This window comes from Pan paniscus, chromosome 1 (genome assembly GCF_029289425.2).
Source record: "Pan paniscus chromosome 1, NHGRI_mPanPan1-v2.0_pri, whole genome shotgun sequence".
Lineage (NCBI taxonomy): Eukaryota > Metazoa > Chordata > Mammalia > Primates > Hominidae > Pan > Pan paniscus.
In genome coordinates this window covers 184,535,221-184,560,913 of record NC_073249.2, presented here as the reverse complement: position 1 = coordinate 184,560,913, position 25,693 = coordinate 184,535,221, and the positions used below count along the sequence as shown (strand labels likewise).

Here is a 25,693-nt window from a genome sequence, read left to right as displayed (position 1 = left end):
ATTTTAGTTATTTCTTGCCTTCCGCTAGCTTTTGAACGTGTTTGCTCTTGCTTTTCTAGTTCTTTTAATTGTGATGTTAGGGTGTCAATTTTGGATCTTTCCTGCTTTCTCTTGTGGGCATTTAGTGCTATAAATTTCCCTCTACACATTTAGGTATTGATGGGACATATCTCAAAATAATAAGAGCTATCTATGACAAACCCACAGCCAATATCATACTGAATGGGCAAAAACTGGAAGCATTCCCTTTGAAAACTGGCACAAGACAGGGATGCCCTCTCTCACCACTCCTATTCAACATAGTGTTGGAAGTTCTGGCCAGGGCAATGAGGCAGGAGAAGGAAATAAAGGGTATTCAATTAGGAAAAGAGGAAGTCAAATTGTCCCTGTTTGCAGATGACATGATTATATATCTAGAAAACCCCATCATCTCAGCCCAAAATCTCCTTAAGCTGATAAGCAACTTCAGCAAAGTCTCAAGATACAAAATCAATGTACAAAAATCACAAGCATTCTTATACACCAACAACAGACAAACAGAGAGCCAAATCATGAGTGAACTCCCATTCACAATTGCTTCAAAGAGAATAAAATACCTAGGAATCCAACTTACAAGGGATGTGAAGGACCTCTTCAAGGAGAACTACAAACCACTGCTCAAGGAAATAAAAGAGGATACAAACAAATGGAAGAACATTCCATGCTCATGGGTAGGAAGAATCAATATCGTGAAAATGGCCATACTGCCCAAGGTAATTTATAGATTCAATGCCATCCCCATCAAGCTACCAATGACTTTCTTCACAGAATTGGAAAAAACTACTTTAAAGTTCATATGGAACCAAAAAAGAGCCCACATCGCCAAGTCAATCCTAAGCCAAAAGAACAAAGCTGGAGGCATCGTGCTACCTGACTTCAAACTATACTACAAGGCTACAGTAACCAAAACGGCATGGTACTGGTACCAAAACAGAGATATAGATCAATGGAACAGAACAGAGCCCTCAGAAATAACACTGCATATCTACAACTATCTGATCTTTGACAAATCTGAGAAAAACAAGTAATGGGGAAAGGATTCCCTATTTAATAAATGGTGCTGGGAAAACTGGCTAGCCATATGTAGAAAGCTGAAACTGGATCCCTTCCTTACACCTTATACAAAAATTAATTCCAGATGGATTAAAGACTTATATGTTAGACCTAAAACCATAAAAACCCTAGAAGAAAACCCAGGCATTACCATTCAGGACATAGGCATGGGCAAGGACTTCATGTCTAAAACACCAAAAGCAATGGCAACAAAAGACAAAATTGACAAATGGGATCTAATTAAACTAAAGAGCTTCTGCATAGCAAAAGAAACTACCATCAGAGTGAACAGGCAACCTACAAAATGGGAGAAAATTTTCACAACCTACTCATCTGACAAAGGGCTAATATCCAGAATCCACAATGAACTCAAACAAATTTACAAGAAAAAAAAAAACAACCCCATCAAAAAGTGGGTGAAGGATATGAACAGACACTTCTCAAAAGAAGACATTTACGCAGCCAAAAGACACATGAAAAAATGCTCATCATCACTGGCCATCAGAGAAATGCAAATCAAAACCACAATGAGATACCATCTCACACCAGTTAGAATGGCAATCATTAAAAAGTCAGGAAACAACAGGTGCTGGAGAGGATGTGGAGAAATAGGAACACTTTTACACTATTGGTGGGACTGTAAACTAGTTCAACCATTGTGGAAGTCAGTGTGGCGATTCCTCAGGGATCTAGAACTAGAAATACCATTTGACCCAGCCATCCCATTACTGGGTATATACCCAAAGGACTATAAATCATGCTGCTATAAAGACACATGCACACGTATGTTTACTGCGGCACTATTCACAATAGCAAAGACTTGGAACTAACCCAAATGTCCAACAATGATAGACTGGATTAAGAAAATGTGGCACATATACGCGATGGAATACTATGCCGCCATAAAAAATGATGAGTTCATGTCCTTTGTAGGGACATGGATGAAATTGGAAATCATCATTCTCAGTAAACTATCGCAAGGACAAAAAACCAAACACCGCATGTTCTCACTTACAGATGGGAATTGAACAATGAGAGCACATGGACACAGGAAGGGGAACATCACACTCTGGGGACTGTTGTGGGGTGGGGGGAGGGGGGAAGGATAGCATTAGGAGATATACCTAATGCTAAATGACGAGTTAATGGGTGCAGCACACCAGCATGGCACATGTACACATATGTAACTAACCTGCACATTGTGCACATGTACCCTAAAACTTAAAGTATAATAATAAATAAATAAAAAGAAAAGAAAAAAAAAAAAAGGATACCAGATGGAAACTTAGATTTCTAGGAAAGAACATCAGAAAAGGTAAATAACTAAGAAAATATTTCCTCCAATGTAATTTCCTTAAAAGGCAACTAACTATTTGAAGCAAGTAACACAAATCCTAAGATGGGATTTACGGTATAAGTAGAAGCACAAGATATGATAATAGCACAAAGAAAGGAATGTAGATAAAAGAAATTATACTGTTGTAATGTTAATACATTTTTAAATGGATGGCAAGAGGTAGAGTAGGCGGTATAAAGTGTAAGGTATGAAGTGGAGGGTAGTATAATATTACCTCCAAATAGACTCTGATGAGTTGGTGATACATATTGTTAAGCTCTAGAATGACTACTAAAAAACTAAAAGAGGACACTAAGAAGTCAACAGACGAAATAAAATAGAATCCTATAAACTATCTGATTAACCCCAAAGGTTGCAGAAATAAAGCAACGTTATGAACAAAAGAAAAACAAACATCAACAATACCAATAATCATATTAAATACAAAGACTAAGTGGTCTAAATAGAAGGTGGAGATCATCAGACAATTTTAAAAGCAAGAGCCAATGGCCACATGTTGTTTACCAGAGAAACGCTTTAAACACAAAGATGTTTACAATCTAAAAGCAAAATACTGGAAAAAGATACACCATGATGTTGCATAAGAAAGCTGGAATGGCTAAATTAGTATCAGACAAAGTAGGCTTCAGGACAAAGAGCATTTTAAGAAATTAAGTGCCGGATGCAGTGGCTCATGCCTGTAATCCCAGCACTTTGGGAGGCCGAGGCAGGCAGAACACAAGGTCAGGAGTTCAAGACCAGCCTGGCCAATATAGTGAAACCCCGTCTCTACTTAAAAATGCAAAAATTAGCCAGGCATGGTGACACATGCCTGTAGTCCCAGCCACTCGGGAGGCTGAGGCAGAAGAATCGCTTGAACCTGGGAGGTGGAGGCTGCAGTGAGCCGAGATCGCATCACTGCATTCCAGCCTGAGCAACAGAGCGAGACTTCATCTCAAAAAAAAGAAATTAAGAAGAACATTTCATAAAGATAAAAGAACAATTTACCCTGAAGAATAAACACACTATACATAAATAGCAATTTGCAATGGGCCTAAATGCAACATCTAAAATTATAAAACTTAAAAAGAAAATCTTCATGACCGTACTTGATTTCCTGATGGCATACACAAGTCACTTACCATTAAATTAAAAATTGATAAATTTGACCTCACCAAAATTCAAATTTTCTACTTTTTAAAACACTACTGTGAAAGCAAAAAGGCAAACCATAGTCTAAAAAAACATTTAAACAACAGAAATCTAAGGAAAGACTTGTATCCAGAATATATTTTTTAAAACGCTTACAACTCAGTAATAATGACAACCAATTTTTTCTAAGTCAAAAGAATTTTAAAAGAACTTTCAGAGGAGAAGATACACAAATGCCCAGGAAGCACATGAAAAGATGCTCAATATCAACGGCCATCAGGAAAATTCAAATCAAAACCATGATGAAATACCACTTCACACCCAGTAGAATGGCTACAGTTAAAAAGACAGGTAATAACCAACTGTTGGCCATGGGAAGCAAAACAGCAACTCTCAGGTATTGCTGTTGTGAATGTAAAATAGCACAACCACTTTGGGAAAGGGTTTGGCAGTTTCTTATAAAGTTAACCTTCCATCTGCCCTCTGACCCAGTAATTCTATCCTTCAGGAAAAATGAAAGCATGTCCATAGAAAACTTGTTTAAGAATTTACTAGTAATTCTTTATTAATAGCGTAAAACTGAAAACACCTGAAGTGTCTGTCAACAAATAAATGTATAAACAAATTGTCATAGATTCATATGATGGAATACCACTTAACAATAAGAAACAAACAAGTGATATATGTAGCAGCATTACAGACATTATGCTGAGTGAAAGACACAAATGAGTATATATTGAATGATTCCATTTACATGTAGTTCTATTATGTGAACTTATGGAAAAAAATCTACTATGCACTCAAGGATCACTATCTAAAACTGGGGCTTGACCACAGGCTTATTTTGAGGATCAAGATAATGCATGTAAAATGGCTCTAAATTCTTTAAAGCAATATACAGATGTAGATATTAATTTATATCAACAATTCTAGTACAACACAGTAATGTCCTTTCTGACGGAAAAGACTGCAGTGGCTTACCCTGTAAAATCCCAAAGAAAGATCACAAGAATTCTACAACTTTGACCACATTTTCCAAAAATCAATCAAGATACCCTAAAACAGAAGTTAATTCCAGAAGGAAGGAAAATGGAACCCAACTGAAAACCAGGTGTCACTGTTAAGTAGAAGAGAGCAAACAAATACCAGCAATTCATAAACTTCAGAAAAAAATCAAGGTAATCAAGATATAGAAAATCCATCAGAAATGGCTGTGCACAGTGGCTCACACCTGTAATCTCAGCACTTTGGGAGGCCAACGCGGGTGGATAATTTGAGGTCAGGAGTTCGAGACCAGCCTGGCCAACATGGTGAAATCCCATCTCTACTGAAAAAGAAAAAAATACAAAATACAAAATACAAAAATTAGCCAGGCGTGGTGGCACACACCTGTAATCCCGCCTACAGGGGAGGGTGAGGCAGGAGAATCATTTGAGCCTGGGAGGCAGAGGTGCAGTGAAACAAGATCATGCCACTGCACTCCAGCCTGGGTGATGGAGTGAGACTCTGTCTCAAAAAAAAAAAAAAAAAGAAAGAAAGAAAAGAAAATGCATCAGAAATGAAGATGTGTCAAAGATCAACAATAAACTTAAATGTCGTTATTCCCATCATTAAAAAGTATTTATTACTTCAAATAAAGTGCATTTTAACTATTCCAAAACTTTATTTCTAGCTAAAATTTTATGTCAACACAAAGTACCCTGCATATTTATCTTAGGTTGAAAATAGCCTAACAAAAAAGCCATTACCTGATTAAGTACAAATAAACCAAAAATGCTAATATTAATTTCAGACTCCTGGGGAGAGCAGTCCCTGTCATAAATAGCTAAACATTCCAAATGGTGAAATCTATTACTATTGCCAGGTATATGCCCGTTGGTAAAGGGAATCATCATAGACAATTCTCTGCTCTTCCTTAGCTTTCAAGGCATATTCATCTCAGGAGCTGGATTCCTCTTGTCCCTGACTTCTTTGAGCAACCATACTTGGAGTTTCAATCCTGCTTTATACCTGTTCCCCAAACATAGTTAAGAATAGCACCACTTTCATTCTCAGAAGTTTCTAGCTTGGACAATAGGTTAAATAGCTACTGAGACCACAACACACAGTAAGTACTCAAAGGCAGTCTGCTTGTCTGGCTAGTTGACTGAATGAACATGTGGATAACAACTATTCCAATGCCTGCTTAGGTCCTTGAAATACGCTTTTTGAACAAATACAAGTTTTTATTACTTTTAAATACATTGATCATCAAATTAAGCCTAGAGAGAGTGTTAAGAAATTTACTCTTAATGGATTAAAATATGTAATTGGCATATTGACTGTGGTATAGTAAACAATTCCCCTAAATGTTAAAGATACTTAAAAAGTACATCCTATTAAGGGATTAACAGACATATCTTGCTTTTAAATCATAGTGCCAATCAATCCTTTTAGAAACTTTAAGTTAGAGATAAAGTTTTACTATATCATAACGAATTTCCAAGAAACAGATGGCTCACCTACATAATCCACTCACAAGGCAGCTTAACATGACTATTATGTTACTACTTGAGTGTTATAGCTCAATATCTGTCAAGTCTAAGCCGAAAAGAAAGTAACTTGATGGTCAAATGATCATACAACTAACAAAAACATGTCTTTCAAATAGTGATTAAACTCTGATAAATCCGTATGATGGAATATATGCAATGAAATGAAACAAAACTGCTGATATGCACAACGACATGGATAGCTCTCAAATACATTATACTAAAGCAAAAAAGCCAGACTCAGAAGGCCATGTACTATATGAGTCCCATTTATATGGCATTTTGGAAAAGGCAAAATTATAGGGACACAAACAGATCAGTAGTTGCAAAGGCCTGGGGATGAGGGAAAGGGCTGACTACCAAGTGACAATCTGGAATACTGTTCTCTTATTTTGATTACAGTGATGGTTACGCTGTGTTTGTTGAAACTAATAGAATTACACACCAAAGAGCAAATTTCACCATATATAATTTTTTTTAAATTTCTAGGTATAATGTTATTTTTTTAAAGTAGTTTAGATCTGGAAAAGAAAAAAGAGGCCAACAACAACAAAATGTTCTCTTCCAACTTTAAAAAGAGAACAGAGAACACTGTATGTCTAAACAAAAGGCAGCTGCAACCACACTGCTCAAACAATATTAACGTCAGGGCTCTAGGCCAACACTTCTTTCAGCTTCTGCAGTGTTATCTCCCTGAATCAGACTCTCACTTCTATCTAACTCAATCTTTCTAATCTTCTGAATACCTTGGCTTTCTAACCTTGGTTTGTCTAATGGAATGCCTCACATTCATAATTCACCTCTGTCTCGACAATCACTCAATGGCACTAATCCATTTCTTCACTCTTGGATCTCACGTTAGTACTTATATTAATTCCCTTAATTCCTGATTCTACCCAGCTTTGCTCCGACTCGTCCCTCAGCTAAACTTGATCATATCCTCTTCCAGCCTTCAACTCGAGTTCTTATCTACCATGAGTTAAAATGACAAATGCTAGCAACCTCATCTATTCAAGTGCTTCAGAAGTGACAAACTCTAAAGTCTCCCTTGGGAAGCTGTATCAGTGTTTTTTCACTTCAATAAATATGACATTCTTATTTCGGTCCAACCAAACTCTTGCTTATCCTTCAGTCCTACTTCCTGTTTAGTTTGTACAGAAACACAGATAAACAGTCATCATCTTCTTTACAAAAATCATGCGTTTACTTAAGACTAGCATTAAAATTATACTCTTATCTTCCTTCTTTAGGGTAATACCTACGACTCCTACAACACTGTTCATCATTTAATGTTATATTTTATGTTCCCTCAAACCTCTCCAGTTTTTCTACATATTTTTAAAGAAAATGACCAAAATGGGATACCAGAGATTAACAAGCAATTTACAAATAAATATAACATAATACTAATATAGCCCCCCAAAAAAGAATACCCTTTGAAAAGAAAGATCAGTCAACTATGTTATGGTCCCTTATACTAAGCTACAGAATAGGAATAGAAAAAAATTCATAATTTGTGAGACGTGGTGGCTCACACCTCTAATCTCAACACTTTGGGAAGCCAAGGCAGGAGGATCACTTGAGGCCAGGAGTTCAAGACCAGTCCAGGCAACATAGTGAGAACTCCATCTCCACAAAAAATTTCAAAAACTTAGCCAGGCATGGTGGCACGTGCTGTCATCCTGGCTACTCTGGAGAATCACCTGAGCCCAGTAGGCTATGAGAGCACCACTGCACTGGGCAAAAGGGCAAGATCCTGTCTCAAAAGAAATTTTAAAAAAAAAAAAATCACAATCCTGTAAGTTTCAAAAGTTAGTCTCTTAGCAGTGAATTTGTTATTTCCTCACAAACCAGGAGAACCCAATCTCTATGGTCACTGAGCCTTTACAACTTCCCATTCCCAGGCAAGACAAAGATTCCCCAACCCCTACACCCCTAAAAACTCTTCTATGAATTAACTGTAGTTATTTCCCCAGGATAGTCAGGTGGCCTTCATGTGGTTTTAAACTTCTTAGCTATTTTCTCATTTCTATTAGAGCCCACTGCTACTAAGTTTAGATAACTGTTGAAACTAAGCCCTATAATCCTTTAGTTCCTTTCAAGTCAAAGATCATTTCTCTGAACTGAAGAAAGGGAAACAAAATTGAGAAAAGGTTAAGCTGAAAAGCAGAGAAAGAGAATTATATTTTTTAAACTATATTTAGCCAGTAATCTGCTTTTCCCTAATGTAAATATTTACCTTTAAGATAATTAAGACACATGTATGAATTACACAATAAGACTTATAACCCAAAGAATTAAAAAAAAAAAAGACAAATATAGAGAAAACAGAACTAATGAAAAGAGAAGAGATAAAAGACGGGATTTAAAAAATGGAGATAGACTGCAGAATGTACAGACAGGGTAAAAAGGATATAATCAAGAGAAAAGAAAAACAAATCTGTCCCCAAAAAAGCAGCAAAGTAGATGCAAAACTGAATTTCATTTTGTGTGTGTGTGTTTTTTTTTAATAAAGCGGTAACATAGCTGCTTGAAATTAGTTGTAAAGAGGTGAGAAAAATGAATCTCAGACCACCAATGTACATAAAGGGTACCAAATTTTAAGGGCTTTTACGACACAATCTTCTTGAAAATGAAGGATTAAGTAAGGAATAGATAGCCACATAAAAACATCTATGATTCAACAATACACTTCAAGATTAGGTTGTTCTTCACACCTCTCTGGTAATACAATGAACAGAAAGCTGTATCGTGAAAATACAGAGAAGATGCTACTTCTACCTCTTGACCTAAGTCATGGCAGCAGCTAGCAAAATCCTAAGGGGTTATAAAGTCCGTCCCATACCCAAGACCAAAATCTACTCCCACCCCAACTTCGCTCAATGGTTTTCTCCCACTGTGGTGAGGGTGGTTTTGGAAAAGCTCCTCAAATGTCAGGAAACACTGTAATACAAAAAGAAACAACAATTCATAAGTACCAAAACTTAACTAACATTTTGGTCTCCCTCTCAAGGAAGATTGATATCATGGAAAAAGTACTAATCTAAGAACTAAGAAACCAACTGTGTTTTGCTTGTTCAACATTCATTCTAAGACTTTTTCTGTAATTCCAGGTGATTTGGGGGGTGACGGGGTGAACACCAGGCCTACTCTCTCTGTTAAGTGTTACTCAGCTGGTGGAATATAAACCAGAAGCTGCTGAAAGACATACTTGCCACTAATTGGACTGAAAATGAAGCTATCAGAGAAGTTAGCACAACTAATGGATGAAGAGACATTCCTGGTGATATAATTTAAGAACCTGGCTCCAGTTCTTCCTTAAGTACTTTTCCCCTTAAGTTAGTTTGTATTGAGTTTCTGTGACTGACAAGTATGTCTGGCGAATATGCCTGGGTTCTAATTCCACAATGAACCTGAGCAAGCTGTTCCTCATCTACTGGCCTTAGTTTCTTCTTTTATGAAATGGGCTTGAGCTGAAGTCTTCAAAGCTTTTTTAAAGCAGTGGAATTTTGTGTTTTCTGAAAAAACAAAATCTCATTTTGAAATCAAAAATAAAAATGACTTTATTCACATAAATGTATTTTATAAGACCAAATTTACATCTATGTCTGACCAAAATCAAAGAGAAAAATGTATTTAAACCTCGCTTTTTGGCCAGGTGCGGCAGCTCACGCCTGTAATCCCAGCACTTTGGGAGGCCGAGGTGGTCCTATCACTTGAGGTCAGGAGTTTGACACCAGCTTGGCCAAGATGGTGAAACCCCATCTCTACTAAAAATACAAAAGTTAGCCAGGCATGATGATGTACACCGGTAGTCCCAGCTACTCAGGAGGCAGAGGCAGGAGAATTGCTTAAACCCAGGAGACGGAGGCTGCAGTGAGCTGAGATTGCACCACTGCACTCCAGCCTGGGCAACAGAGTGAGACTCTGACTCAAAATTAACAAACAAATAAACAAACAAATAAAATAAACCTCACTTTGAGACTGAAAAGAAAAATTACTACTACAAATGTACTTTATAAAATCAAATGTATGATATTTACTTATTATGACCAAAATCAATAAGAATGAGGTGTTTTAATACATACAAAACCTTAGAACTGAAAACTACTGGTAAAAGATGAAAGCTCTCATTAGCCTCTCAGGACTCAATTTAGTTCTGTATTTTGTTTTAGTTGCACATTGAGAATCCTGATTCAAAAAGAAGAGTTGCAAAGAGTAACATGTTTTCCATATCTGTCTTACCCCATATATTAAAGATGAACAAAAGCTTAAACTTCTACACAAAAGAAAAATACCTGACATGACACATTTTTAAGAGTCTCCAATTGGTTAAAATCAAGTACATGATAGAATTAAGCATTCATGTGTACTGATTTTTAATTTTTTAAAATTATTTCAAATTCATTTAAAAATCCAATCAGAACCAAAATGTTTACAGAACCCAAATAGTAACTTCACAGGACTCTAGTAAATAATCTCTGAAGTCTCTTAAAAATATTTTTCAGTCTGATTCATATATACTCATTGCCTATAGGAAATGTGATAAAGAATTTATTTTTAAAATCTAATTATCTTTTTGTAATAAGCCTCCTTTCCTTTAAAGGAAAAGGTGCACCAATTCCTATTCAGAATCTCAAAGTTAAAAACATAGAGAAACAATTTCTTACAAGATTATTATAATAATCTGTTCAATCTTACTGAGAACCAACTTGACGGAGCAGACAGATGATAAAAAGTGCTATAAAATGTTCATTACTTCAGAAAAACTGCCTAAAGATAGAAACGAATAACCCTTCATCTCTAACTTCAAGAAGTTAACAGTCTAACAGAGGATACAGTATATTCATTCATTCAACAAGGGTGTCTCCTCAGTGCCATCAGCCACTGTGCAAGCAACTGGGTCTAAACAGTGAACAAGATACACATGATCCCTACTTGCATAAATTTAGATTTTAAGGGCAGTAGATAACTAACAAAGAGCTTGAAAAAAAGAGACCATATGAGTAGGTTAACTTTTTTTTTTTTTTTTGAAGATTGCTGCCTACTATGTGAAAGTTAATATAAACTGGAGGGATCGAGCCTAGCCATTGAGAGTCCAATTAGGAGCTACTACAATGATGACAGTCGCTACAAAATAAAAAGAACTCAAAAGAGGGAGCAACAAATTCAGCTGATGTATGGGGAAACAAAAAAGCCTCAGAGAAGTCATGTTGCAGCTCAATACTGAAAGATAAGAAGCAGTCTAGACAAGTAAAGCAAGGAAATTTGTACAGAAGACCATATGAATAGCATGTTTGGAAAACTTCAAGTAGTTCTTCACGATGAGTCTTGAATGAGGTGAATTATAGCTAGAAAGGCAGATAGAGAAAAAAACAGTAAAGAATATTTTACAAGAAGAGAAAGTAAACACCTCCTGGACACTAAGGAATACTTTTAAGCAAGGTGCTTACATGACCAGGCTTACATTTTAGAAAGATTCTTCCAAAATCAGTTAGCCTAAAAACAAATATAAGAAGTCTAGCCACCTAAACAAGCATCGTGCTTCCCAATAAATACACTGTCTCAAAGTCCTAATCTAGTAACTTACCTTGACAACCAAATACAGTACAACCAAGTACTCTTAAGTTTCAGAGACCAAGCAACTAGGACCAAGTTCAGGGCACACTATAGTTGACTAGCTATTAAAACAACAAAAAAAGGGAGGAGTCACCATAGAAAAAACGCTAAAAACGTGAAAAATGCAATGGTGTCAGGAGATAAGAAGAGTCAAGTACAGAATACTCTCCTTGATTACACTCAGAAATGGGCTAATAACAGAGAAACTGTTTTATTCCAGTGTAAGAATACTTCCACTTTTTGCCAGTTACACAGAGATGCACCCCTTATATGTAATAATGAATTATGGTTCCTGACAAGCAGCTCAACCACCAAATTTAATTTAATACACAATACTTCAACCAAAGATTAGATTAGAAACAGCAAAGTACAACAGCACTGTGGTGTGCAACAGCTATACACTAGTTAGCTTCCCACAGCTTAAAACTCTCTAACAAGCTTTAGAGCAGGGTGGGGGAGGACTTACTATTTTGCAGAGGTTCCTATTCAATGAACTGGAAAAGTTCTTAATTCAAACATGACAAGTGACATACTGAAGAATTCAACTGTTTTAAGAAGATGAATCCTACCTTTCCAGGGTCATCCTTAGATCGAGGCACTTTAAGGAAACATTTGTTCAATGACAGATTATGTCGTATGGAATTCTGGAATTAAAGAAGAAAAGCCATAAGGTTAATAAAATCCAAAAAACATAACCCAAATTTAAAAACAGAATTAGAAATCTAAACATCTTTATGCTTTGCAAAACAATTACAAATGGAATAAACTTTTTAATCAGCTTAAAATTTAAATCTTTCTGACTTTCAAATTATGAATGCTATGAGGGGAAGCTGTTACTGGAAAATAATTTCTAGAGGATTTCATAAAATGTAATACATGTAGCATTTTAAGTGTTTATGACTTTTATTGATACAGGAAGATGCCTGTAATGTAATGTTAAATATTAAATTCCAAATATAAAATTGGCATATTATGATACATATTATGACTTTAATTGTGGTACTTATTTTAAGTTTATTTATTTATTCTTGGAAATAAGCCAGAATGCAAAATGTAAGAAGTTACTCTACATGAAATTAAAGATGATGACTATTTTCTTCTCTTTACTTTTCTGCAAAGTCCAAATGGTCCGCAAGACACATGTATTACCACTTATTAATTAGTTTAAAAAATACTTTAAAAAAACATTCACTGCTCTATTACAAAAAAACATATAGAACCCTATTAGGTTCTCACCACAATCTGTAAAAAAGAAAACCACATGGAAAGATACTGGCTACAGGGAGCTGGGAAGAACATCTAAATTCTTCACTGTAGCAGGGAAGAACACCCAAGGTGGGTAGCAGGAAAATGCCCTTGGAAACCTGCAGAGTCTGTGAAATAGAAATTTATTCATGAATAGGTAGGACTGTACCCCAATTCTTACAGAATATGCCCCAAAGTCCATTTCTTCTCAATTAAATGCTCCAAAACCCATTCTCAAATTATCTTGGTTTGTTCCCAAATGGCTAGTATTTGAGAGAGAAGAGGTCCAACTGCATTTAGCCATTACTTAGAATGGTACCTTCTGGGATCATATTTTGACATAATATCTGCTTTACTGTTTAATATAAAATTCAGTAGTCTAACAAGAATGCCTATAATAAAACTTCTCTCCCTCAGGCACAATATTGGAATTTTAAACGTTTTTAAAAGATGACTACAGAATATAAATTCAAGACCATCTATTACCAAAGCAGAAATTTAAAACTTATGCTTGGGATGTAAACAGCTACAAAGAATGATGCTCTCTCCCAAAGAGAAAACCCTAGGTAAGCTTTAAAAAAAAAATAAACAAAAAAAACCTATTTTTAAGCCACATCAGAGAGCTCAGGTTGCAAGGCAACCAAACCACATTCCTAAGAGGAGGAAGGCTATTCAATGAGAAACTGGACACACAACTAAATCACCTTTGGCAGAGCATAGGAAAAAGAGATGGCCACCATCCAAGCAGTTAAAAAGAAATTAGCTAAAATTTTAAAGGCCAAGCGTGGGACTGTCACTTTAGAGCAACAAGAACCCCAGACACGAGAAGTTCCCACACACTCTTAAGCTCTTCTCCATAGGTCTTTACCATGTGTTCCTAAGAAAAAATAGGGGTAGGAAAGGAGACCCAAGAAAGTCTCCCCTAGTGGCATAAACAGGAAGAAAGTGATTGACAGTGACAGGCAGTGAGGAGACAAAGCCCACCAACCTTCCATAGATTTTACAAAGCAAAAAAACAAGTTTGCAGTAAAGGCAGCAAAACCTCTCACCCATAGGACTCTGGCAAAGATTCACTGCTTCTGGGGGAAGAATGGAAACAAAACCCTGGTGCCTCTAGGGAGGGATAGGAAACCCTTACCCAGTACATAGGCAAAGATGTTCTGCTGCTGGAGGAAAAGTAGAAGCAAATCCCTTGAACTCTGGGAGAGGTATAGGAAACTACCTTGGGCCCAGGATCCTATACAGATACCATGTAGAGATCTGCTACACCTGGAGAAGAGGCGCGAAACTCTCACCCAAAAGTAACTACAGATACACAAGACTAGTCTGGTTGAGGGAAGAAACACTGAAACAGCCCACCCTAAGTTCGAGGGTCTGCATAAGACTAAGGCTGGACCAACACAACAGAGAAAACTCCTTGCCTCTACCAAAAGCATACCACTGAATAACAAGCAAACGCAGTCTACTGACAGAGAAGGGACGAGAAATCCCCATGTGTAAAAAGGTGGGCAGAGACAATAAAATCTAAAGAGATGAAAAAACAAAAAAATCCTACCGCACCCTCTCCAAGCACAAATTAACAGGAGCCCACTGCTGGAGGAATGTAAAGTTTGTGGTATACTGAAGATAAAGACATAAATTTAAAAAAATCCAAATTACTGACAGACTGACTCAATCCCCACAAGAACGGCCTGAGAAAAAAGATGCTTGTCCATTCACAAGTACAAGTACTATTTAACTCAATGTCTACCATTCTTCTACACAGATATCTGGTCTCAGGCAACAATTATAAGACATAGAAAAGAAAGGAAAACTTACTGCCAAGAGATAAAATAATCAACAAAACCCAAGAGAAGACTCAGGTGTTAGAACTATCAGAAAAAAAAAAATTAAAATAACCATGATTAATATGTTAAAGGGTCTAGCAGAAAAAAAGTGGACAACTTGCTTGCATAAAGAGATGGAGAATTTCAACAGAAATGTGAAAACTAAAGAAAGAGACAAATATAAACGATAGAAATAAAAAACATTAAACATGATTAAAGATTTTAAAAATTCCTCAGATGGGCTCATCATTAAACTAGACACAACTAGGGAAAGGCTCAGAGAATTTGAGGGTAGAGTAACAGAAATTTCCAAACAGAGACTGGCACATTCACAAAGAGCAAAACAAAAACAAAACAGATCATCCAAGAACTGTGTGATGATAAATGCAATTAAAGTCCCAGAAGGAGAAAAAAAAGGAATGGGGCAGAGGGAAAATCTGAAGTAACAGTCAAGAATCTTCAAAAAAATAATGCAAGACATCAAGCCAAATATGCAAGAATTTCAGAGAACACCAAGCAGAATAAAGTAAAAATCCACATCCCCATATTAATTACAGTGAAAGGGCTAAAAATCAAAATAAAGAACATCTTGAAGGCAGCCAGAGAAAGCAGATTATATATAAAGGAATAAAGGTAAGAATTACAGTGGACTTTTCAAAAACTATGCAAGCCAGAAGGCAATGGAGTGACATCTTAAAATACTGAAAGAAAAAAAAACCTGTGCAGTGAAAATATCTCTCAAAAATAAAGGCAAAATAAAGACTTCCAAACAAAAGCTGAAAAAATTCATTTCGGCTCACTGACACTGTTATAAGGAAGTTCTTTTGGCAGAAGTATGAAATCAAACAAAAATGCAGATCACAAAAATAAATGAACAGTGCCGGAAATGGTAAAAAATGAAGGTAGATTTAATGCTTTAAAAAAAACTGTATGAAGATATTCAGACTGTAAAACATAAAAAATAAATTGTATAAAGCAAATATAATTTATTACGGAGTTTGGAACCATGTAAAAGTAAAATGTATGACAATAGCAAAAAGGATGGGTCAAAGGAACTGGAAAGACGTGGTTTATAAAATTCTTACATTATACATGAAATGGTTTAATACTATTTGAAGGTAAAGTGCAGTAACTTAAAGATGTTACAATCAACTGAATATCTGCGTCCCCTCAAAATTCTTATGTTGAAACCTAATTCCCAATGTGATGATATTTGGAGGTGGAGTCTTTAAGGTGATTAGGTTATGAAGGGTGTCCTCATGAATGAGACTAGTGTTTATAAAAGAGGCCTCAGAGAGTTTATTTCCCTTTTCTACCATGTAAGGTTATAATGAGAATGGGATCATCTATGAGCCAGGAAACAGGCCATCACCAGAATCTGCTGGCATCTTGATTTTGGAATTCCCAGCCTCCAGAATTATGAGAAATAAACATTTGTTGTTTGTAAGCCCCCCACTCTAGGTTTTTGGTTTTCTTTTTGTTGTTATAGCAGCCTGAATGAACTAAGATGTATATAGTAGAGTAATCACTAAAAAAAATTTAGAAAGGGGATAACTAATAACAGAATTGTGGCGATAAAATGGAATCATAAAAAATACACAATTCAAATCTAAAATAAGACATGAAAAAAGAAAGAGGCATCAGACAACTACCCAGCTTAAAAGTTCAAGATGAGGGGAAAATACAAATCAAGATGGTCAGAAGAAACAAGTATCATTAGTAAATGGCTCAGTGTGAACTCATCACTTCAAAGGAAGTACACACCTCTACAGTCTTCCTCCTCTACAAAAAGCTTAAATGTTGGAAATCTTCAGGGTTCTGCCCTATGTCTTTTTCATTTCTACATCTGCTGCCTAGCCAATCTCAGTTACAGCCAATTGCCACCTGTGATAAATCACTTAAATCTGTCTAGATCCAGCACAGACCTTTCTCCTGAGTTCCTAACGTGTATTTCCAACTATCAACTGCACATCTCCAGAAACTCCTCAAACTCAACATATTTAAAATTAAACTCAATCTTTATGCCCAATGTGATCTTATTTCAGTTTTCCCTTCTCAGTTTAAAGACATTATTATTCACATAACTGCTCCAATGAGAAACCTAAAAAACATCCTTAACTCCTGTCTCTTCCTTACCATCTAAAACAAATCTATCACTAAATCTTACTAAGCCTACCTTAGATCTGCCTATCTTACCCCATCTTTTCTGTGACTATCTCAGTCCAGGGAACCAGTCTCAGCAAAACTAGTACAACAGCTTCCTAACTGGTGTCTCCCTTCCTCTCAGCCCTGCTTCCATCATTCTCCACCCTGCAGAGAGTTATGTCTTCACAATGCAATTTTGGTGTTACCCCTTAACTTAAAAACTTCCAGTGCACTTAGGACAAAATCCAATATTCTTAAGCCCCCAAAGACTCTTCATGATCTGACCCTATCTTGCTTTCAACATTCATCCCCTCCAACGTTCTCTCTCAGGTTCTAAGCTTTCCACAAATTGCTACATCTGCAAAGATTACTGCCCCCAGCCTTACTCCATCTTCTTTACCTAAATCAATCTACTCAGTATTCAATTCATTCTTGGATTAAACTTCAGTTCTTTAGGGAAGCCCTTTCTGGTGTTCACAGATTAGTTAAGTTCCACTGTAATAAACTTCGTCATCCTGAATTTCTCATCACCTTTGCAATTGTTTGTTTAATGGTCTTCCCCCTCCATGCTGTATTCTCTACCAAAATGTAAATAGGTTCCACGAGGGTAGTAACCTTGTCTTTTAACCCAAAAGCTAGGATACAATGTTTTTCAAAGGGTTATCACATATCTGTCGGAAAAAAAATACCTAAAACCTATTTAGAATGTAAAAACACTGAGATACGAAAGCCAAGACTTGTGCATACACATAAAACCCACAAAGAAAAGAGGTTACTTCAGACCTTACAGCTTGGGTAGTCCCCATCTCCCATAACCCCAAGAAAAGAAGTTGACTGGTGAAGTGGAGAGGCAGAAATAATTAGGTGATTTTCTTCAATCACCTAATCAATCAATATGATGAAGCCATGCTGATTGGCCTTAAAAACACCATCCCCAAAAGCAGTTTCTCAAAACTACAGTTTATCTGCACTAGAATTACTTGAAATGTTATTTTAATGCAGATTCCTAGGCTCTATCCAAGGCACCTAATTTAAAATCTCTGGAGTAGTGACCTGACAATTCTAATTTTAACAGCATTCTATGTAATTTTTATTTAAAGCTGAGTTTAAACTGCCACCTCCAATCCAACCAACTGCTACATTCTTATCCATTCTTTCTTCTGTGAGTCCTGGTTTCTGTCCCCACAGGTCCCCCCAAAAATCAATATAAGTACTCATTTGTTCTACCCTACCTAAAATGGTTTCAGAACTGCTCTCAACTTTCTAACTTCTTCCCTCCCAGCTTCTTTCCTAGGGGTTTTTTGGAGATAGAGACTGCCTCTACTGAAGTTCCACTACCGGACACAAATCTACTAAGTTGATGATTTCTTTGTAACTATTTTTGGCCTTGGAATGTATGCCATGAAGGTATATAAGGTATATACCAAAAGTTTCTTCAATTTGCTTTTTTCTGTGTGATCACATTATTAATTCAAAACAATGTTAGGCTTGTTTCTGCTTGCATTCTCTTTGAGGGTTTCCTTTTTTCATCCCTTTTCATTTTTTTTTAAATATGTAAAACATGTACATGGGTTCAAAAGTTAAAACCATATAAAAAGGTATACTCAAAATCTTATTTCCTTCTACATCCTTTCCACTTTGGGTCCCAACTATCCCCTAGAGGTAGTTATATTAAATACACTTCTAGTTTAAATTCCTAAATTTCTTTTCACAACAATGAGCAAACACATAATGTATATTATTATTCCTTTTTTACCCACACAAAAAGTAGCACAATACACCCATACACCACCTTTGTATTTTTCTTTTTTTAAATTATCCTAAACTTCAACAACTTAATAAGTTAACTTTCCTCAAAGTGAATACCATGAAATTTTATTTTTTATTTTATTCTTTTGGAGACAGGGTCTCGCTCTGTCACCAGGCTGCAGTGTAGTGGCATGATCATAACTCACTGCAACCTCAACCTCCTGGGCTCTAGCAATCCTTCCACCTCAGCCTCTCAAGTAGCTGGGACCACAGGGACACGCTACCATGCCCGGCTAATTTCTTTTTTTATTTTGTGGAGACAGGGTCTCGCTATGCTGGCCAGACTGGTCTCAAGTGATTCTCCTGCCTTGGCCTCCCAAAGTGCTGGGATTATAGGCATGAGCCATGAGCCCCCACTGCACAGAGCCTGAAAATTTAATTCCTTTTCCTCTAGTTCAGAATACAAAACCATTCAATTATGGAATATCCAAAGAGGTATTTTTAATATGTAATCTCCCTTCAAGGCCCTGACACAAAATGAAAGGGAGTTTACTAAAATTCTATTTGAGTCCTTTTAAGCAACAGGGGCAACATAATGTCCTCTGTGTTGCATCAGTTCACTCTGCATTTCTGGAAAGGTGGTGACAGTCACCTTAAGGTCTTTCTCCAAACCTCTCTTCAACCAATACAAGCTAACTTCACAAGCTCTAAGTGACCTCCCATTTTCCCACATCCCATCGCCTCCATACCTGAAGAAGAGTTAGCAGCAGACTGCTGAAGTGTTCTAAACAAAACTAAGGAGAGTGAATGGGAAGTAAAATAGAACAAGGCCTGTGCAAAGGAGAAGATAAACTAGGTTCCATCTGTCTCCACTCGAAGTGTTCAAAATATTTCTATGTTTATAAAAATAAAATTAAAAGTGATCATGCTATGTGCTAGGCACCAAATACTTAAAAACTGGGTAAAGGAAATTTTAATAGTAATCTCTGGAAATATTAAAAGTCTGCCTAAAGCAGTAGATTGGACCAGATCATCTCTCTCAGGATCTTCTAGTTCTAAGAGCAACATCATCCTTCTCTACCCATTAGTTCTCTATTTCTTTTTCTTCCCACTGAAACTGTATCACTACATTTAAAACAGTTTCAGACCCATGACTTGGGCTGGCTATCGGCAAGGAGTATCAGCAGAATGGATTTGGCATTTTTAGGTAGACGTCATCAAAAATGAAGCCAGACAAGTTAATGAGGAAAACAATATTCGAACTTTATATGCTATTCCTTAAATTTGGACCAAGCTCTTCAGTTTGGCATTCATATATTCATAGGATCTCCATATTCTCACTCTATCACATTCTCTACTGCAAGCCACTATAACCAAGTGCTTCGTAACACTTGAATTTTGAAAAACACCTCCACAAATCTTAACTCTTCTTCAAAACACAGCTCAAGTCCCACTTCCCTCAATGGTTATCTGATTCCCCACTTCCTTGTATTCTAGTGGCATTTACTCTGTACCACTCAATTTAGATTATCATACTCCCCATAAACTCATTAACTGTACCCTTCATTTAACACTTTTTACTACATCACATACACAATGGATATTTTTATAGTTTACACACAGTAGGTGTGGCCAATTAGTCAACTATTTATAGCACAGCACTCTGGATTCCTCTATTACAGAGCTTTTTACACAGCATAATTACTTGTTTATATGTATTCTTCTCATCTAATAAAGATTGTAGCTCCCTTAGGCCCTGTGCTATGCTTCCTAGTACTGCCAAAGCCTAGCATACTGCTTCACAAGAGCAGATAATAAATAAATCCTTTTCACATTATCAAATGAAAGACGAAATCAGCTGAGGACCAGGCGTGGTGGCTCACACCTGTAATACCAGCACTTTGGGAGGCCAAGGTAGACAGATCACTTGAAGTCAGGAGTTCGGAACCAGCCTGGCCAACATGGTGAAACCCCATCTCTACTAAAAATACAAAAAAATAGCTAGGCATAGTGGCATGCGCCTATAGTCCCTGCTACTCGGGAGGCTGAGGCATGAGAATCACTTGAACTAGGGAGGTAGAGCTTGCAGTGAGCCGAGATCACACCACTGCACTCCAGCCTGGGCAACAGAGCGACACTCCATCTCAAAAAAAAAAAAAAAAAAAAAAAAAAAAATTGCAGAAAAGAGGAGGATATCATGTAGACCAGATATTCCAAATTAGTACTCCCTAGGCTGAACCCAGACACAAGACTTATGTCTGGCCTGCAGAGATTCATGAAAATCAGAATTAGTTGACAACAGTTAAAATTTTGAAAATTACACACAAAATCCAGATTTCCCTTTTCTTGGGGAGCGGGGTAGACTGGAAGATCTGCCATGTGCCCTAAAAAGCAGTAACTGACTAGAACATAGTTGCTCCTTTTACATTAAACACACTCTTTAGTCTGGCACCTTTTTTGCTTTCCCCATTTACGTCACCTACCTGGCATCTGCAGGCACTTAGGTTTACAATCAATGATACGGACCCATGAATTCTTGTTGGGCTTTCTAAGCCACATACTCAAATTTTAGCCATTTCTACTCCCTAGCCACCATGTGTTTTCATTGCCACACAGGTTTATCAAAATTTTCTAGCCTTTTCTCAGACTAAATCTTGACAAAGAAAGTCTACAGTACCCAGGGGTAAAGCCAGAAAGCACAGCTTAAATAGAGCCACTACTACTTGCTTAGAATGATGCATTGATTCATGTTTCATTCAAGTTTTATTAGGTATATCCTCCACTGACACATTCTGTTAGGATAGACTCCTATTCAAAATATACTGTTAACAATCACTTCTCATACTAAGTCAGCCAGTTGAGGGGAGTTTATCCTGGAAAATTAAATTTAATAAGTATTTAATATAGTTTTTGCAGAATTATCCATCTTGTGTAATGGTTAAGAACACGAGCATTGAAAAAAATCTCTACATCTACCAAGTCTGGTACCAAATCCTGACTCTATCATTCTCTAGCTGAGAAACTCTACAAAGTTACTTAACTTCTCTAATTCTCAGTTTTTTCACCTTTAAAATTTGGAAAATAATAGTACCTACTTCATAAGGCTATTGTGTGGCCTAAAGAGACAATGATGGCACTTAGTATAGTGCCTGGCAGACAGAAAATAATAAAAGTAGCTATTATTTGAGTATCTAAGTACAGAAACAAAAACTAATGAAACAAGATTTCTGAACAAAAAAACTCTAAGTTTATAATACTGTTATTAATAAAGCATATGGTAACACAAGAGACTGATTCTATAGGGAGATGAGAAATAATACATGAGCTGAAATAATAGGGCAATATCAACTAAAAAAAAAAAGGTGGCGGGGGGCAAAAGAGACAAGGTCCAAGGAGAAATAAGAAAAAAACAAAAGCAAGAAGGAAATAGATGTGCTTACTTACAGGGACAGCTAGTAGGCTGGAATGGCGAGAAGTATATGAAAGGAAGGTACAAAAAATAAAGCTGAAAAGGTAGATTGGGACCAAGATTCATGCTTTCATTCAAACTGCACTTATTGAAGCTTACTAAATGGAAGCACTCTGTGCTAAGGTATGGAAGAGAAAGAGATACAAAAACTTCAATGAGGCACAATCCCTTCCCTTACAAGGGAATCATGCACAGCACATCCTTGGTGCACGGTAAATCAGCAAATGTCTCTAATAAATCCAGTCAAATGAAAAAGGCAAAAGTGTTGAAGTAGGAAGGCCTAAGAGAAACTAAAGAGTAACTACCATCTGATGATAGACCTAAAGCCCTATAACTCCCTTCCTCTACATGTATACACACACCCCACATAGCACACAACTTGTTAATTCCTATGTAAGAATATGAATATAACATGTGCAGGGACGAAAGAAAGCAGTGGCCCACATCTATAATCCCGGCACTTTGGGAAGCAGAGGCAGGCGGATCACTTGAGGCCAAGACCAGTCCAGGCAACATAGCAAGACCCTAAAAATTAGCCAGGTGGGCATAGCAGCACCCACCCGTAGTCCTAGCTACTCAGGAGGACCACTTGAGTCCAGGAGTTTGAGGCTGCAGTGAGCTAGGATCATACCACTGAACTCCAGCCAGGCTGACAGAGAAAACAAGACTTTGTCTAAAAACAAAATAAAACTTAAAATAAAAATTTAAAAAAAGAAAGTTGAATGATTTGTTGTATAACATAAATTAGCTAGTACCTCAAAAGTCTCCTTAAAGAAATGGTTGATTCCAGGGGCAAGGAAGATACAATATAGCCCTGGAACATCTCAAGGTGCCAAAAAGAAAGTGCTAAGCAAACAGAAGTATGGGGCCAGCCTGTAAGAGCTCCCAGTGGCCAAAGTTGCACAATTTGAATGACAACAATAGCACAAAGAATAAATATCTATGAGTGCATACTATTATAAATAAATTATTGAATGAATAAAAGGGACTAAAGGAACAACTCATCTTTTCAGAAGAATATCAATTAATAAATGTCGAAGGAATTAAGGAAAAGGGACAATCACCATTTAAAAACAGTAATAATTGGCCAGGCACGGTGGCTCACACCTGTAAGCCCAACACTTTGGGAGGCCGAGGCAGGTGGATCACCTGATGTCAGGAGTTCGAGATCAGCCTGGCCAACATGGTGAAACCCTGTCTCTACTAAAAATATAAAAATTAGCCAGGCACAGTGGTGGGCGCCTGTAATCCCAGCTACTCGAGAGGCTGAGCCGGGAGAATTGCTTGAACCCAGGAGACGGAGGTTACAGTGAGCCGACATGGTGCCCTTGCACTCCAGCCTGGACAACAAAGCAAGACTCTGTCTTTAAAAAAAGGGGGCGGGGGAAGGGGGAAGAGAGGGGAGAGAGTAATAATTGCTACAGTTATAACCTACCAATGAATGCTAAAATTAATGGATAAAAGTTTAAGAAATAAAGTACAGTAAGTCTTCATTTAGCACTACTAATGGGGTTCTTGGAAACTGCAACATTAAGTCAAACAAAAGTATAGCACGTCTTCAAATAACATCATTTCGTTATAATGTTGATGAGGAAAAAAATTGGTCTCATTTTATGTTGTTTTGCTTAAAGTCAGTTTCCAAGAACCTATCAAAGTTGAGGACTTACTGTATTTGCATATGCTCAAAGCATCCCCCCAAAACATATTATTATTTACAAAGTGATAAATAGTAAACTTTATAATGAAGAAACCTGGCAGACATCCCCTTAACCGAAGAATCATAGTTAACATTCCCATTAAGACATACTTATATTATCTATCCTCTGATATGTTATGCACAAAAGGCCATATCGGTATTATTCTTCCCAAAAATGTATTACCTCATTCTAATTACAAGAAAACATCTAATCATGAGCAACATATATTGCCCAGGCTGGTCTCAAACTCTTGTCCTAAAGCAATCCTCTTGCCTTCACCTCTCAATGCGCTGAGATTACAGGCGTGAGCCACCATGCTCAGTCAATTTCTTAGTTTTGATAATTGTACTATGGTTATGTAAGATGTTAACATTAGAAGAAGCTGATGAAGTATACATGGGAACCTTCTGTATTGCTTTTGCAACTCTTGCAATAATCTAAAATTCTTTCAAGATAAATATTTTTTAAAAAGTCTTGGCCAGGCACAGTGTCTCACACCTGTAACCCCAAAACTTTGGCAGGCCGAAGCAGGAGCATCACTTGAAGCCAGGAGTTCGAGACCAGCATGGGCAACAGAGCAAGGCCCCATCTCTACAGGAAATTTAAAAATTAGCTGGCCATGGTGGCGTGCTCAGGCACTCGACCTTGGTTAACAGAGCAAGACCTTGTCTCTAATTTAAAAAAAAAAAAATCTTGGCCAGGCACGGTGGCTCACGCCTGTAATCCCAGCACTTTGGGAGGCCGAGGCGGGCGGATCACAAGGTCAGGAGATCGAGACCACCCTGGCTAACACGGTGAAATCCCATCTCTACTAAAAATACAAAAAATCTGCTGGGCATGGTGGCAGGCGTCTGTAGTCCCAGCTACTCAGGAGGCTGAGGCAGGAGAATGGCATGAACCCGGAAGGCGAAGCTTGCAGTGAGCCAAGATGGCGCCACTGCACTCCAGCCTAGGCGTCAGAGCGAGAATCCATCTCAAAAAAAATAAAAAAAATCTTGACTGATAAAGACAGTTAGTACTAGTTGCTATACTACGTTGTTTTTCACTTTAGGCTCACTGTCAACTCACCTGAACTGCAGGTATGGTTTCCAGTGAACGCTACATTATCCCTGCTCTTACTTTATGCTACATCAGTCCTATAACATAATCAAGCTTCAACACACTAATAATCTACCAAAAATAAAGTTATTCACCTAAGCTAAAAACTTTTTGACATCCTAAAAATCACTAGAGATCAAAATTTCATATTCAATTACATGAGCATTCACAAAGCTTTATTTTCAGTAGAAATCAACATTATCATTGCTTACTTCATAAAAGTAATAATTTAAATAAAATCCTTACCTTCCAACCACTGCCAGCCTCTCTATAATATGGGAAGTTATCACAAATCCACTGATAAATTTCACTTAAAGTCATTTTCTTTTTGGGTGAGCTATTAATTGCAAATGTAATGAGGCTGGCATAACTGTATGGAGGTTTCCCATCTTTGTGCTGTTGGACTTCTTCCTGGTCCAGAGTTGTATTTGGGTCAAGGAGTGCATTCTTCTTAGAAATTCCTGTTCCATGTGCATTTTGTGTAGCATCAGATTTTTGGATGGCTGCTCTCATGGTGAGCTGTGGTAACCAGTCCATAGATGTTAGGCTGCTCTCCAGTTCAGATGTCATCCTGAAGGTAAATAGACTCCTTAGTCAATATCAAGGAAAGAACCCCTGCTTCTCAAAATATCCAATATTCACAAATCTAGGAGTTCCAAAGTGAGGGAAAGCCTGAGTTACATCTGGAGGAAAAAGATTGAGTATGTTAATGAGCAAACCAAATATTTAAGGGA

At 37.1% G+C, this 25,693-nt stretch overlaps 1 protein-coding gene across 8 annotated transcripts in view; it reads right to left on the bottom strand.

The window, feature by feature from the left end:
- Nucleotides 1-25,693, bottom strand: part of FOXJ3 (forkhead box J3) — a 159,565-nt gene that overhangs the window by 75,391 nt on the left and 58,481 nt on the right. For 7 of the 8 annotated variants that reach the window (XM_034962680.3, XM_034962674.3, XM_034962691.3 and 4 more), the window contains 2 exons: nt 25,206-25,530; nt 12,300-12,374 (listed from right to left, as the gene is read on the bottom strand). In XM_034962680.3, the coding sequence (XP_034818571.1) occupies nt 12,300-12,374; nt 25,206-25,530 (400 nt within the window). Of the gene's footprint in view, nt 1-12,299; nt 12,375-25,205; nt 25,643-25,693 lie in introns of all 8 variants that reach the window. The other variant, XM_055094563.2, reaches the window with a different exon arrangement.